Source organism: Oncorhynchus gorbuscha, linkage group LG04 (assembly GCF_021184085.1).
Source record: "Oncorhynchus gorbuscha isolate QuinsamMale2020 ecotype Even-year linkage group LG04, OgorEven_v1.0, whole genome shotgun sequence".
Classification (NCBI taxonomy): domain Eukaryota; kingdom Metazoa; phylum Chordata; class Actinopteri; order Salmoniformes; family Salmonidae; genus Oncorhynchus; species Oncorhynchus gorbuscha.
Window position 1 is genome coordinate 48,345,606 of NC_060176.1, and position 16,446 is coordinate 48,362,051.

Below are 16,446 nucleotides of genomic sequence, written 5' to 3' on the forward strand. Positions count from 1 at the left end.
GAAGCTATGTTCGTCAAAAATTATTGTTGACAAACAAGACTGACTGCCAAATTGTGGGCGCTTCAGTACAACCCCCTGTGATTTCTGTATGCGGGTCCACGAAGGATGAAAGCGCGCTCCCGAGAGTTCAGGTGAATGGAGAGTGGGAGCGAGAGCGGGTCACGGTTCAGTGTGCGTATGAGAAAAGGACGAAATAAGGAAAATGAACTGCAACAGCTCGTTCTGGGCACATGTGTTCTTGACAGCGTATCTACTATGGGTCACGGGATGTGTTGCACAGAAAGTAAGTAATACATGGCTGCTCTTTGTTTACAGTCTCATTTGCCTCATGGAAAAGCGCAATCAATCGTTTTACCCGTCAGCGGGCTCCTTGTGACTGGCAGAAAACTTGTAAGCAAGAATGAAACACGTTTCCTTGTTGTGTAGTTGGTACCCACACTGGGAAATACATAATATAGCCTTTCCAGGGTAATTCGTCATTATGGTGAACGTACATGATGCAATGCACTGTAAACGTGTTTTAGTAGAATAGTCCAGCGAATACAGCATCCGTGCATACAGGGCTCACGTACAGAAGTTTGTCTATAGTTTTACATCATATTTATTGTATTGTTATTATTTTTAATCTAATACCATTATACTTTTAAATAATCTATAATCTTATCGAAAGCTACAAAAAAGTGTATTGACATGCATTTCAGTAGGAAGCTTCCAATTCTAATAATCCCAAATTCAAAGTCATGCTGGGTTGGTAACTATGGAAAATAAGCCATTATTTTATGGGATTTTCCATTGCTCGTGTTGTCAATGAATGCATAATTGCAGATATCACAACTGTAAGACATTGCAAATATACATCAATATTAGGTTATAGCCACGTGTTTGAACGGAACATATTGAGTAATGACGAATTTTGGGACATCTCAGAGCTTAGTGCCCTCTTCTATCCCTCTTGTCCATGTATCTGTCTGGTGAAGGTCAGGTTTGTCAAGATACAAGAGGGAGGAGGTTGTGGAATTCTTTATTTTTTCCCCCTCAACTTGATTTGGTTAAAACAAACTTTAATGGATTTAAACATATAAAGAAGTAAAGTAAAACAATTATGATAATAAAATAGACGAGGGTGTTTGGAAAAGGATACGAACCCGGTTTAGGGTAAAAGGATTTGGGTTGGGGGAAAGGGTAAATAAAAATAGGACGTAGGGGATTCTTCAGGATACTGGGGGGGGGGGGGTAATGGTTTGCAATATTTGAATAGTGGGATGAATGGTTATTTTTTATGTTGTTTGTGTCTCCATTGAGTTGTGTGAAAAATACAAATAAATCTACTTACAGCGAAATAAAACCGTCCGTTTAGGTTGTTAAAATGTCAGCTTCTATTGCAGTGGCCCACCATCCTGGACAGATGAGTTTAAAAGGGTATAATTATTTAAATAGATCGGGTAAAACCCAGGCTTTAAAATGTTGAGATATCAGCGGGAGTAAAAGTGGATAAAATCACAATAAAATGCATAAATTATCCACTCTAAAAAGGGTTTTAAAAGTGATAAATATGCGCAATATTTAATAAGCACGGAAAGGGAGTTGATAAATAAAAATCTGGACGGGTCAGCTTGTTCCTCCCGAATCATGGGCTCAGGTCCACCGACCCGAGGGTTCAGAGATTCAGATTGTTGCAAGTGTGATTGCAGGGTACAGTGAAAATCTTAGGTTTTGAGCTCCAACATACTGGACTAGTGAAATAAAATGGGAAAAACAATATAAATAGACATAGCACTATATACATAATAACAGCTGATGGATATTTATTATGAATAAATAAATGTCCATTGGGATGTATGCAGAGTAAAGACTGTTGGGGTGGGTGTGTTAGAATAACCATAAGTTGAGCAGCAGGCTGATCATTGAGTGAAATAGAAATCAAAACAGTAATAATATACATATTAACAACTGCAATAGTGATGAATGCCATTGGGGTGGGGGCAGAGTAAAGTCTGTTGGGGGGGTGAAATGCCCATAGAAGGGGTGGGGCAGCAGGGGAGAGCATGTTGATAAGGGGAGTAGAAGGGGTGGGTGGAGCAACAGAAGAAAGAATGTCCATAGGGGGAGTAGCAGGCAAGATAAGTGAGAGTTGATTGAGGATGTCCATGAGGGAGAGTAGCGAGTAGTGGGGTCCCTGATGATCTTCTTGGCCTTCCTGCGACACCTGGTGTTGTAGGTGTCCTGTAGGGCGGGCAGTGTTTGCCCAATGGTGCGTTAGGCTGCATATATCACCCTCTGAAGAGCCTTGCGATCCGCTCTCGATGGTTCTCCTGTAGAACACTGTGAGGGCACTCCGGGTAAAACTGAACATCTTCTTGAACATCCGTGGCAATACTTGGTAAAGCTACATTTACAACCATGGGGAGAAACACGTCCTCAACGTGGCAGTACCTTAGTAGAGGTTAACGGCAATGGTATGCCATAGTCAGACAGAGAGAGCAGAGAGCAGGGCATGTTCACCTCCTGTTCCTCTCTGTCTGTCCCAAATTGCCTATAAAGGGCTCTGGTCAAAAGTAGTCTACTACATAGGGAATAAGGTGCCATTTGGAACACAGCGCCGGCTCACTCTCTCACTTTGTGGTGAAAACAACCCAACCTGCTTGCCTGCCCGACACTGACATGGACTTCATGTCTTCATTCTTGAACCATAGCTCTCATGAATCACCCTGTACATACTGTAGAATAGTGACACCTTACACCTGCTCTCTGCAAGTAGCTACACAACACACAGCAGTTTGTCTGAGAGAGGGGGTTCTTAGTATAGTAGTATTTAAGTGTAACCCAACCGGCCCTTACAATTCATGGTCGGAGTGTTACATGGCACTGGATTGCATGGTGTTGGGTTTCCACATCCACACTATGGTGGGGTTTGGAGGTGTAACTCACCTGAAACGTGTTCAGCTGGTTGTGCAGGCAGAGATGATGGTGATACTCTACTTAGGGTTTATTCTCAATTCGGTATAACTTCCAAATTAGGAAGAAACCTGCTAGCCTCGTACAACCAGACTGATCTCGCAAGATTACATAAATTATTCGCTACACTGATCCACTCAGTGGCCCCCCTTTTATGTCCAAATTGTTGGACATAAAAGACCAAAAAAACAACAACAACAAAACACCAGGAAATCAACTCCCAGGTGATTTTAATTGAGTAAATCTCTTCCAAAGTATTACAACACATAATAGAGAGATATATGTGATCGTTTTAGTCAAATAATATATCTGTTTGGGCTTGTTGTCAATTTGCAGTCTACAAATTATTTGTAATTTTGTTCCTGCCCCCTCACCATCCCCTCAATAGAAAATGGTCCCGTGGCTGAATCTAGTGGATTAACCATGCTGTAGGCATTCTTAGTCATATCTGCTCTCCTCTTCTGAGTGTTCTGTATGTGAACAACGTACACTACACTATTGATTTACTGCACATGTACTTCTGCTATTTATCTGGGGAAAAGGAAGCTATTGATCTGCCACTGTACTGTAAATAAAATAGAAGGCAGCTATGACCTAGTGAATCCATAACACAACCATGCTATCAGTAGTGTCTATGGGCCATGTGTATGTGGTATTTAATTATGTTCAGTTGTTAGCATTTGGAAAATACCCCCCCCCCCTTAATCTGTTCAGTGCTTACAGGTGATTAACAGAGTCTGGCAGAAGGCGTTCTTTTTAATGACCAAATCCTTCCTGACAACTTTGGCAGCAGAGTCAGATTGCAGTACTATAAAATAATTCTCCCACTTCCTGTGTAATCTGGTGCTGTAGCCTACTGTCTCCACTATGAGTTGAATGTCACACGGTCATTGTATGTCTATGGCAATGTCTGGTGTCATTTACATAAAAGGCTTACCTGTCTCATTGCAGAGTTCTCCTTTGCGCCATGTCAGAAGAAATATTAAGTATGACCACACACTACTATAACACTAGGAAGGAGAATCGATAAGGCTACGAGCTGTCAAGACTCGTCTCTAGCCACTGTGACTGAGTGAGGGTGAGCAGCAGAATTCTTAGAACTGAACAACGAAAGCCCTTAGTATATTGAATTGTCAGCGTCCCCAGCTTTAGTTTCTGTGTGCATAGGGTGCTCACTATCTTTGCAATTATCTGCCTGAGGGGGCACTCTAAATGATGTCTTTGTCCTCTTGTCCTCTTTTGTATTAAGTTGATTTTTGGAATAGCGTAAACAAGCTTGGTATTCATTTCATCCAACCCCAAAATGAAGGGTTCAACTCTGATAAATCCACCACCCAAATAGCTACAAAAATGAGTGCATGTTTGATGTTAGAAGATACTGCAATCATTTCATTGGCTATTGTCATGTTGATTAAAAGAGGGAACAACCTAAACATAGAACCACTGAGGAATTCATTGCCTAGCTAAATGTTTAAATTCCGCAAAGAGACTAGATCATACTGTAAACACATATTGGTCAGACAGTGAGGTTGGCATGGTGCTAAATAACCTATACTGTTACTTTAAATGAGATGAATGGGCCAGGCGGAGAGAGCTGCCCTGCCCTGCTAGCTGGTCTGGCTGGTCTGGCTGTGTGTGTTGTTGTCATCCTGCATGGTGGGGCTACTCGCTCAGCTGCTGAGAGATTAATTACTTAGGATGCATCCATTCGCTGCCTGGGTCACATTCCAAATCTGGAAATGATTTCTCCTAATTGGTCCCAAACCACCATGGTGACAGATAACACTGACTGACTGCATTTCGCCCACATGCTTTACTTTCTAGGCTAGGCATACTTAGTTAATGACGGTTACTGCAACCTCCTTCCATCCAGAGAGGACGAGAAATCCAGGGAAACTGTTAATTGGTGTGTGCACCGCAAATCTGGAACCCCTCCATCCAACAGCCCGCCCACCCAGCCACATATCTATGTGGAGTTGGAGGGTCCACCACCACCACAATGCTGAGCATTCCACTGTCTCATGCAGAGCAGAGATCATTTTTGTGGCACCAACATTGACGACCAAAGAACATTATGGTCTTGATGGAGGTTTGTAAAGGTCCATATTTTGTGAGGTGAAGACTATGCTCTCAGAGGTTACTGGGGGCAGCTTCAGTTAGAGCCCAATCAGGAAGCTAACCGGTTGTTTTGTAAATTCACCCCGAGTGAATAATGATGGCACGGAATAACCGCATGCACACACACCATACTTATTGTTTATGTTGTGGGCTTGTGTATCGGTGCCTTTTAACAGCTGTGGACAAACAGCACCGGGTGCAAGGCAAGGACCTCCTTTCTTCTCTTAAAAAATACACGATATATACAAAAGTATGTGGACACCCATTCAAATGATTGGATTCAGCTATTTCAGCCACACCCGTTGCTGACAGGTGTGTAAAATCGAGCACACTGCCATGCAATCTCCATAGACAAACATTGGCAGTAGAATGGACTTACTGAAGAGCTCAGTCACTTTCAACATGGCACCGTCATAGGATTCCACCTTTCCAACAAGTCAGTTCGTCAAATTTCTGCCCTGCTAGAGCTGCCTCGGTCAACTGTAAGTGCTGTTGTAAGTGTAAGTGCTCAACAAAGGCTCAGACACAAAGTGGTAGGCCACACAAGATCACAGAAAGGGACCGCCGAGTGTGTAAGAATTGTCTGTCCTCAGTTGCAACACTCACTACCTTAGTTCCAAACTTTCTCTGCAAGCAACGTAAACACAAGATCTGTTTGTCGGGAGCTTCATGGAATGGGTTTCCATGGCTGCGCAGCCGCACACAAGCCTAAGATCACCATGCGCAATGCCAAACGTTGGCTGGAGTGGTGTAAAGCTTGCTGCCATTGGACTCTGGAGCAGTGGAAGCATGTTTTCTGGGTTTGTCGGATGCCTGGAGAACGCTACCTGCCACAATGTATAGTGCCAACTGTAAACTTTGGTGGAGGTGAAATAATAGTCTGGGGTGGTTTTTCATGGTTAGGCTAGGCCCCTTATGTCATGTTTGTCATTTATTATCATGTCTCGTCCCTGTGCTCCCCATTCTATTCGTTTCCCTCTGCTGGTCTTATTAGGTTCTTTCCCTCTTTCTATCCCTCTCTCTCCCCCTCCCTCTCTCACTCTCTCGCTCTCTCTTCTCTCTATCGTTCCGTTCCTGCTCCCAGCTGTTCCTATTCCCCTAATCATCATTTAGTCTTCCCACACCTGTTCCCGATCCTTTCCCCTGATTAGAGTCCCTATTTATTCCTTTGTGTTCCGTTCCTGTCCCGTCGGTTCCTTGTTTAGTATTCACCGTGCTGTGATTGTGTTTCGCCCTGTCCTGTCGTGTTTTTGCCTTCATCAGATGCTGCGTGTGAGCAGGTGTCTCTGTCAACTACGGCCTGCGCCTACCCGGGCGACCTGCAGTCTGTGGCCGCTTCTCCTGTTATTCCCCTCTACAGACTAGAGGATGTCTGTTATTCCCTGTTTGGACTTGAATAAACTCTGTTTCTGTTAAGTCGCTTTTGGGTCCTCTTTCACCTGCATGACAGAAGGAACCGACCAAGGAATGGACCCAGCGACTTCAGACGCTCGTTACACTGCCGTCGAGATCCAAGGAGCCATGCTCGGCAGACACGAGCAGGAATTGTCTGCTGCTCGCCATGCCGTGGAGAACCTGGCCGCTCAGGTTTCCGACCTCTCTGGACAGTTCCAGAGTCTACGTCTCGTGCCACCTGTTACTTCCTGGCCTGCCGAGCCTCCAGAACCTAGGGTTAATAACCCACCTTGCTACTCCGGGCAGCCCACTGAGTGCCGCTCCTTTCTCACGCAGTGTGAGATTGTGTTCTCTCTCCCAACCCAACACATACTCTAGAGAGAGAGCTCGGGTTGCTTACGTCATTTCACTCCTCACTGGCCGGGCTCGAGAATGGGGCACAGCTATCTGGGAGGCAAGGGCTGATTGCTCTAACAAGTTCCAGAACTTTAAAGAGGAGATGATTCGGGTTTTTGACCGTTCAGTTTTTGGTAGGGAGGCTTCTAGGGCCCTGGCTTCCTTATGCCAAGGTGAACGGTCCATAACGGATTATTCTATTGAGTTTCGCACTCTTGCTGCCTCTAGTGAGTGGAACGAGCCGGCGCTGCTCGCTCGTTTTCTGGAGGGACTCCACGCAGTGGTTAAGGATGAGATTCTCTCCCGGGAGGTTCCCTCTGATGTGGACTCTTTGATTGCTCTCGCCATCCGCATAGAACGACGGGTAGATCTTCGTCACCGGGCTCGTGGAAGAGAGCTCGCATCAACGGTGTTTCCCTGCTCCGCATCGCAACCATCTCCCTCCTCTGGCTTTGAGACTGAGCCCATGCAGCTGGGAGGGATTCGCATCTCGACTAAGGAGAGGGAACGGAGGATCACCAACCGCCTGTGCCTCTATTGCGGAGTTGCTGGACATTTTGTTAATTCATGTCCAGTAAGAGGCCAGAGCCCATCAGTAAGCGGAGGGCTACTGGTGAGCGCTACTACTCTGGTCTCTTCATCTAGATCTTGTACTACTATGTCGGTCCATCTACGCTGGACCGGTTCGGGAATGCTACATGCAGTGCCTTGATTGACTCTGGGGCTGAGGGTTGTTTCATGGACGAAGCATGGGTTCGGAAACATAACATTCCTTTCAGACCGTTAGACAAGCCTACGCCCATGTTTGCCTTAGATGGTAGTCATCTTCCCAGTATCAAATTTGAGACACTACCTTTAACTCTCACAGTATCTGGTAACCACAGTGAGACTATTTCTTTTTTGATTTTCCGTTCACCGTTTACTCCTGTTGTTTTGGGTCATCCCTGGCTAGTATGTCATAATCCTTCTATTAATTGGTCTAGTAATTCTATCCTATCCTGGAACGTTTCTTGTCATGTGAAGTGTTTAATGTCTGCCATCCCTCCCGTTTCTTCTGTCCCTACTTCTCAGGAGGAACCTGGCGATTTGACAGGAGTGCCGGAGGAATATCATGATCTGCGCACGGTCTTCAGTCGGTCCCGAGCCAACTCCCTTCCTCCTCACCGGTCGTATGATTGTAGTATTGATCTCCTTCCGGGGACCACTCCTCCTCGAGGTAGACTATACTCTCTGTCGGCTCCCGAACGTAAGGCTCTCGAGGATTATTTGTCTGTGTCTCTTGACGCCGGTACCATAGTGCCTTCTTCTTCTCCGGCCGGGCGGGGTTCTTTTTGTTAAGAAGAAGGACGGTACTCTGCGCCCCTGCGTGGATTATCGAGGAGCTGAATGACATAACGGTTAAGAATCGTTATCCGCTTCCCCTTATGTCATCAGCCTTCGAGATTCTGCAGGGAGCCAGGTGCTTTACTAAGTTGGACCTTCGTAACGCTTACCATCTCGTGCGCATCAGAGAGGGGGGACGAGTGGAAAACGGCGTTTAACACTCCGTTAGGGCATTTTGAGTACCGGGTTCTGCCGTTCGGTCTCGCCAATGCGCCAGCTGTTTTTCAGGCATTAGTTAATGATGTTCTGAGAGACATGCTGAACATCTTTGTTTTTGTCTATCTTGACGATATCCTGATTTTTTCTCCGTCACTCGAGATTCATGTTCAGCACGTTCGACGTGTTCTACAGCGCCTTTTAGAGAATTGTCTCTACGTAAAGGCTGAGAAGTGCTCTTTTCATGTCTCCTCCGTTACTTTTCTCGGTTCCGTTATTTCCGCTGAAGGCATTCAGATGGATTCCGCTAAGGTCAAGCTGTCAGTGATTGGCCCGTTCCAAGGTCACGTGTCGAGTTGCAGCGCTTTTTAGGTTTCGCTAATTTCTATCGGCGTTTCATTCGTAATTTCGGTCAAGTTGCTGCCCCTCTCACAGCTCTTACTTCTGTCAAGACGTGTTTTAAGTGGTCCGGTTCCGCCCAGGGAGCTTTTGATCTTCTAAAAGAACGTTTTACGTCCGCTCCTATCCTCGTTACTCCTGACGTCACTAGACAATTCATTGTCGAGGGTTGACGCTTCTGAGGTAGGCGTGGGAGCCATTCTATCCCAGCGCTTCCAGTCTGACGATAAGGTTCATCCTTGCGCTTATTTTTCTCATCGCCTGTCGCCATCTGAGCGCAACTATGATGTGGGTAACCGTGAACTGCTCGCCATCCGCTTAGCCCTAGGCGAATGGCGACAGTGGTTGGAGGGGGCGACCGTTCCTTTTGTCGTTTGGACAGACCATAAGAACCTTGAGTACATCCGTTCTGCCAAACGACTTAATGCCCGTCAAGCTCGTTGGGCGTTGTTTTTCGCTCGTTTCGAGTTTGTGATTTCTTACCGTCCGGGTAGCAAGAACACCAAGCCTGACGCCTTATCCCGTCTGTTTAGTTCTTCTGTGGCTTCTACTGATCCCGAGGGGATTCTTCCTTATGGGCGTGTTGTCGGGTTAACAGTCTGGGGAATTGAAAGACAGGTTAAGCAAGCACTCACGCACACTGCGTCGCCGCGCTTGTCCTAGTAACCTCCTTTTCGTTCCTGTTTCCACTCGTCTGGCTGTTCTTCAGTGGGCTCACTCTGCCAAGTTAGCTGGTCATCCCGGTGTTCGAGGCACTCTTGCGTCTATTCGCCAGCGCTTTTGGTGGCCGACTCAGGAGCGTGACACGCGCCGTTTCGTGGCTGCTTGTTCGGACTGCGCGCAGACTAAGTCGGGTAACTCTCCTCCTGCCGGTCGTCTCAGACCGCTCCCATTCCTTCTCGACCATGGTCTCACATCGCCTTAGACTTCATTACCGGTCTGCCTTTGTCTGCGGGGAAGACTGTGATTCTTACGGTTGTCGATAGGTTCTCTAAGGCGGCACATTTCATTCCCTCGCTAAACTTCCTTCCGCTAAGGAGACGGCACAAATCATTATTGAGAATGTATTCAGAATTCATGGCCTCCCGTTAGACGCCGTTTCAGACAGAGGCCCGCAATTCACGTCACAGTTTTGGAGGGAGTTCTGTCGTTTGATTGGTGCGTCCGTCAGTCTCTCTTCCGGGTTTCATCCCCAGTCTAACGGTCAAGCAGAGAGGGCCAATCAGACGATTGGTCGCATACTACGCAGCCTTTCTTTCAGAAACCCTGCGTCTTGGGCAGAACAGCTCCCCTGGGCAGAATACGCTCACAATTCGCTTCCTTCGTCTGCTACCGGGTTATCTCCGTTTCAGAGTAGTCTGGGTTACCAGCCTCCTCTGTTCTCATCCCAGCTTGCCGAGTCCAGCGTTCCCTCCGCTCAAGCGTTTGTCCAACGTTGTGAGCGCACCTGGAGGAGGGTGAGGTCTGCACTTTGCCGTTACAGGGCACAGACGGTGAGAGCCGCCAATAAACGCAGGATTAAGAGTCCAAGGTATTGTTGCGGCCAGAGAGTGTGGCTTTCCACTCGCAACCTTCCTCTTACGACAGCTTCTCGTAAGTTGACTCCGCGGTTCATTGGTCCGTTCCGTGTCTCCCAGGTCGTCAATCCTGTCGCTGTGCGACTGCTTCTTCCGCGACATCTTCGTCGCGTCCATCCTGTCTTCCATGTCTCCTGTGTTAAGCCCTTTCTTCGCACCCCCGTTCGTCTTCCCTCCCCCCTCCCGTCCTTGTCGAGAGCGCACCTATTTACAAGGTACATAAGATCATGGACATGGTTCTAGTATAAGATCATGGACATGCGTCGGGACGGGGTCACCAATACTTAGTGGATTGGGAGGGTTACGGTCCTGAGGAGAGGAGTTGGGTTCCGTCTCGGGACGTGCTGGACCGTTCACTCATCGATGATTTCCTCCGTTGCCGCCAGGATTCCTCCTCGAGTGCGCCAGGAGGCGCTCGGTGAGTGGGGGGTACTGTCATGTTTGTCATTTATTATCATGTCTCGTCCCTGTGCTCCCCATTCTATTCGTTTCCCTCTGCTGGTCTTATTAGGTTCTTTCCCTCTTTCTATCCCTCTCTCTCCCCTCCCTCTCTCACTCTCTCGCTCTCTCTTCTCTCTATCGTTCCGTTCCTGCTCCCAGCTGTTCCTATTCCCTAATCATCATTTAGTCTTCCCACACCTGTTCCCGATCCTTTCCCCTGATTAGAGTCCCTATTTATTCCTTTGTGTTCCGTTCCTGTCCCGTCGGTTCCTTGTTTAGTATTCACCGTGCTGTGATTGTGTTTCGCCCTGTCCTGTCGTGTTTTTTGCCTTCATCAGATGCTGCGTGTGAGCAGGTGTCTCTGTCAACTACGGCCTGCGCCTACCCGAAGCGACCTGCAGTCTGTGGCCGCTTCTCCTGTTATTCCCCTCTACAGACTAGAGGATGTCTGTTATTCCCTGTTTGGACTTGAATAAACTCTGTTTCTGTTAAGTCGCTTTTGGGTCCTCTTTCACCTGCATGACACCTTAGTTTCAGTGAGGGGAAATCTTAACGCTACAGCATACAATGATATTCGAGAAACGTCTGTGCTTCCAACTTTGTGGCAACAGTTTGGGGATCTAGTAGAAAGCCTTCCCAGAAGAGTGGAGGCTGTTGTAGCGGGAAAGGGGGGACAAACTCCATATTAATGCCCATGAATTAGTAATGAGCTGTTTGACGAGCAGGTGTCCACATAAATTTGGTCAGGTAGTGTAGCTCTTTTAACTTCTATGACACACGGATCTAGTATGCGCCATTGGAGAAATGACCCTACAGTCTATGATCTAGATTTCTGTCAGTGTCTGACCTGACCAGCAACAGTGGCTAAATTATTGGACCGAGACAGAGCTGCTGAGTTCTTGGTTAAACACATCATCTGGGGGTTGACACAGCTGAAGCGTTAGCCTTTTGGGGCAGTGTCACTTTTCTACTCCCAGTAAATAGCGCATGTGGGAGTCCCTGCCCCTTTTGAGGGGCCCGTCTGGCTGTTTATGAGCCAGTCAGGAGTTGTTTGTGCATGTGAAGGAGTGCGGGAAGGGAATGAGTGAGTGTGTGTGTGTGACAGCAAGCGCTATGGGAAGTTGGGCGTCAGTGTTTTGCAAGGTTTTAGCTGGGGGTTTCATCATACTAGTTGTATACTCACTAACCTGTTGCTAAGGTTCAATTAGGCAATAGTAGATTTCTCTAAGCTCTTCAGTTAAGTTTTATTTGTCACATGCACACAGTGCATGTGAAATGCTTAAAGGGCAACTCCACCACTTTTCCAGCACAATACCAGTGTCTACATATGTGAAAACAAAGTTTTACCCGATGACGTCATCAAAATATTTTCAAAGACAGATTTACCGTGGCTAGAAACTAGTTGCAGGTTTTGAAAATCACTTTTTTTTTTAGGACTTTAATTCAAATATATATATATATTTTTTAAATGTTTTATTTTTAATTTTACCCCTTTTTCTCCCCAATTTCGTGATATCCAATTGTTGTAGTTGCCCAGGCTCTGTTGTAACTGGCCGCGACCGGGAGGTCCGTGGGGCAATTGGCCTAGCGCTGTCCGGGTTAGGGAGGGCTTGGCCGGTAGGGATATCCTTGTCTCATCGAGCACCAGCGACTCCTGTGGTGCACTGCACGCTAACCCAAGGTTGCCAGGTGCACAGTGTTTCCTCCGACACATTGGTGCGGCTGGCTTCCGGGTTGGATGCGCGCTGTGTTAAGAAGCAGTGCGGCTTGGTTGGGTTGTGTATCGGAGGACGCATGACTTTCAACCTTTGTCTCTCCCCAGCCCGTACGGGAGTTGTAGCAATGAGACTTGATAGTAGCTACTAACAATTGGATACCACGAAATTGGGGAGAAAAAGGGGTAACATTCACACACTACCCCCCCCCCCAAAAAAAAAACGTGCAAGCCCTTCCCAACAGTGCATTATTCAATATCAAATTAAACACGAAAAAAAGAGACTATATACAGGGTCTGTGTCAGTACCAAATTCATGAAGGAACCAATGGGATGCTTGAGGGGAGGAGTTCCTGCAGATGCTGGAATGCCCCAAATTGCAGGTTGCAGTTGCACACTTTGAAAAAACCCTTGCCAAAGACCAAAATGAACTAAAACGTCAAAAAATGTGGTCATAATATATGCACGCACTGTTCCTAACAGTTTCCTATGGGAAGCATGTGAACGCCTTCAGTGTGTGTGTGTGTGTGTGTGTGTGTGTGTGTGTGTGTGTGTGTGTGTGTGTGTGTGTGTGTGTGTGTGTGTGTGTGTGTGTGTGTGTGTGTGTGTGTGTGTGTGTGTGTGTGTGTGTGTGTGTGTGTGTGTGTGTGTGTGTGTGTGTGTGTGTGTGTATAAGAGTGCCAGTGTAGGTGTGAAAAGTGACTGGTGGTGGGAATATATAAATACTTATGTTAATATACTAATGGTAATACATGTAAATCCATGTAAACAGGAGTGATAGTGACCAGTAGCGGGATAAATGGATACAGTAGATACTATTGGTAATCAATGAACAGAAGCGCAGTGGTAGTAATAAATCTAATGAATAATCATTTTAGCAGCAGCGTAGGGGTGAGGGGGAGCAGTAGTTGTTAGCCATTTAACAGTCTTATGGCCAGGGGCTAGAAGCTGTTTAGGAGTCTGTTGGTCTAAGCCTGGATGCACTGGTACCACCTGCCGGACGGGAGCATGGAGGATAGTCCATGATTCTCTGATCCACCTCTACGCAGATGATACCATTCTGTATACTTCTGGCCCTTCTTTGGACACTGTGTTAACTAACCTCCAGACGAGCTTCAATGCCATACTCTCCTTCAGTGGCCTCCAACTGCTTTTAAATGAAAGTAAAACTAAATGCTCTTCAACCGATCGCTACCAGCACCTGCCCGCCCGTCCAGCATCACTACTCTGGACGGTTCTGACTCAGAATCTGTGGACATCTACAAATATCTAGGTGTCTGGTAAGACTGTAAACTCTCCTTCCAGACTCCCATTAAGCATCTCCAATCCAAAATTAAATCTAGAATCTGTTTCCTATTTCACAACAAAGCATCCTTCACTCATGCTGCCAAACATACCCTCGTAAAACGGACTATCCTACTGATCCTTGACTTCGGCGATACAATTTCCAAAATAGCCTCCAACACTACTCAGCAAATTGGATGCAGTCTATCACAGTGCCATCCGTTTTGTCACCAAAGCCCCATTTACTACCCACCACTGCGACCTGTATGCTCTCATTGTCTGGCCCTCCCTTCATATTCGTCGCCAAACCCACTGGCTCCAGGTCATCTATAAGTCTTTGCTAGGTAAAGCCCCGCCTTATCTCAGCTCACTGGTCACCATAGAAGCACCCACCAGTAGCACGCTCTCCAGAAGGTATATTTCACTGGTCATCCCCAAAGCCAATTCCTCCTTTGGCCGCCTTTCCTTCCAGTTCTCTGCTGCAATGACTGGAACGAATTGCAAAAATCCCTGAAGCTGGAGACTCATATCTCCCTCACTAACTTTAAGCACCAGCTGTCAGAGCAGCTCACATATCACTGCACCTGTACATAGCCCATCTATAAATAGCCCATCCAACTACCTCATCCCCATACTCTTTTTTTGTTGCTCCCCAGTATCTCTACTTGCACATTCATCTTCTGCACATCTATCACTCCAGTGTTTAATTGCTAAATTGTAATGAATTTGCCACTATGGCCTATTTATTGCCTTACCTCCCTTATCTTACCTCATTTGCACACACTGTATATATATATATATATATATTATTATTATTGTGTTATTGACTGTCTGTTTGTTTATTCCATGTGTAACTTTGTGTTGTTGTTTGTGTCGCACTGCTTTGCTTTATCTTGGCCAGGTCACAGTAAATGAGTACTTGTTCTCAACTAGCCTACCTGGTTAAATAAAGGTGAAATATATATTTTTTAATGTTTCGGTTGGCCAGAGTCTTTGGCAATTTTTCAGCCCTTTTTCAGGCAGCAGTTAGGGAGTTTTATTTAGTTGTTAAGACATTTGAATTGTGTTTCAAGCAGCAAAACAGTATACAGTATGTGTCTTTTAGAAGGCTTTTGTATTAAGTTCAAATTACATTTTTGGTAATTAGCATTTTAGTTCCGACATAGGATTCAAGTTCCTTAACACTATAATTATGGTAAACCTCAAAATAATGACTGTGCTTAATTTGACATTCCACTGCACAAGTAATTTCAATCAATTATTTGCTTGGGTACTTTACTTTTGTACAAGGATAGTCTAGTCATCTCCATATAGCACAACTGGGGCACGATGACCGACGAGCAGGGCCTTATGTAAACTTTCTGCCTGCTCCTACTTATTAGCTTCACTTCATTCAAATGTTATCTCCCATCCCACCATGAAGTGGTGCAACCAAACGGCACTGTGGCCCATTGTGCCCCATGAGAAAAGGTTTCCTCAAATAATGACCGCCTTGGCTGCCAGTGGAGAGGAGAGGCCTGCGTCTGTGATGTAACAGAAATGGGATGTTTGGCATTATAAGAATGTCCCATTTCCATTAAACACTGTGGCACTTTGGAGACCATTCATGTGTAGTCTACCTTGTGCATCACATCACAGTGAGGGTGGCAGACCTCCAGATAGCAAGCCCAGTCCTACTGTAGTCAGGTCCATGGAGATGACACAGTCTCTGACCCTCTCTCCCTCCTTGACACAGTTCTCTCTTTCTCTGATGGGGGATGGAAATGTAGCCCACAAACTGTGAATAGAAAGAGCATGCATAAAGAAAATTGGATTTGGTCACTTTTTTTGGTCACAGAGATACACCCCCCCCCCCATGTTGTCAAGCTGCTCCCTTCATTCTATCGTGTATTGCACAACACCGTTGAGCAAAACCGAAAATTGGCTTACTCTCTGCAACCTCTCGGGAATGGCATTTGACCAGTTCAAATGTCATCTGTGTAATTGTGTTGTGGTTGTGGCATTCACGACATGAGTTCCTTGTAGGTCTAAGGTCATTTTCTTGGTTGTACCTAATGCTTTCATGCTAAACTGCATTCTGAGAAAGGAAAAGCCATCATACAACACTCTTAGAACTAGTTGGGCATCAAAGTACTGACTGTACCATGCCGTTTGTAATTTATCACTGTTACATCAGCGTCCATCACTATCAGATTGTATTTACCAATGGGCAATTACACATTAACAGAAGGACGCCGAGATGCAGATTTTTCTCTTTAAACGTGTGCCAAAGATAAACTATTGATTGCAGTATAACAAACCATACAGATCTATGCACAAGGACTACTTTTAACAATTGCGACTGAACATATTACAAAAACACATTTACTCGAACAGTGCAGGTGTAAAGTTTGGTAACTATGCGAAAATGTCTGTGACCACGTTTTCCAAAAACTGTTAAATATCTACTCCAAATTAAAATTCAAAGATGTCTGCAGAAAGAATGGAATGATGATATGAAACCTTGAGATTGAAAAAAATCTATTTGGTTATTGAGCAAGTGAAGTGGATTAACACTTGGTAACAGAATGACATCATGGGTCCCTGATCTGTACTATACAGAAATGCCATTCTCTTCATGGCGATGTA

General features: G+C 45.8%; 1 protein-coding gene across 1 annotated transcript in view; it reads left to right on the top strand.

Annotated features, from left to right (window-relative positions):
• Nucleotides 1-119: 119 nt before the first annotated feature.
• The window catches only part of LOC124033253, a 37,187-nt gene continuing 20,860 nt past the window's right edge, over nt 120-16,446 (top strand). The window contains exon 1 of the mRNA XM_046345237.1: nt 120-283. Coding sequence (XP_046201193.1) covers nt 203-283 — 81 coding nt within the window. The 5' untranslated portion in view covers nt 120-202. The remainder of the gene's footprint in view (nt 284-16,446) is intronic.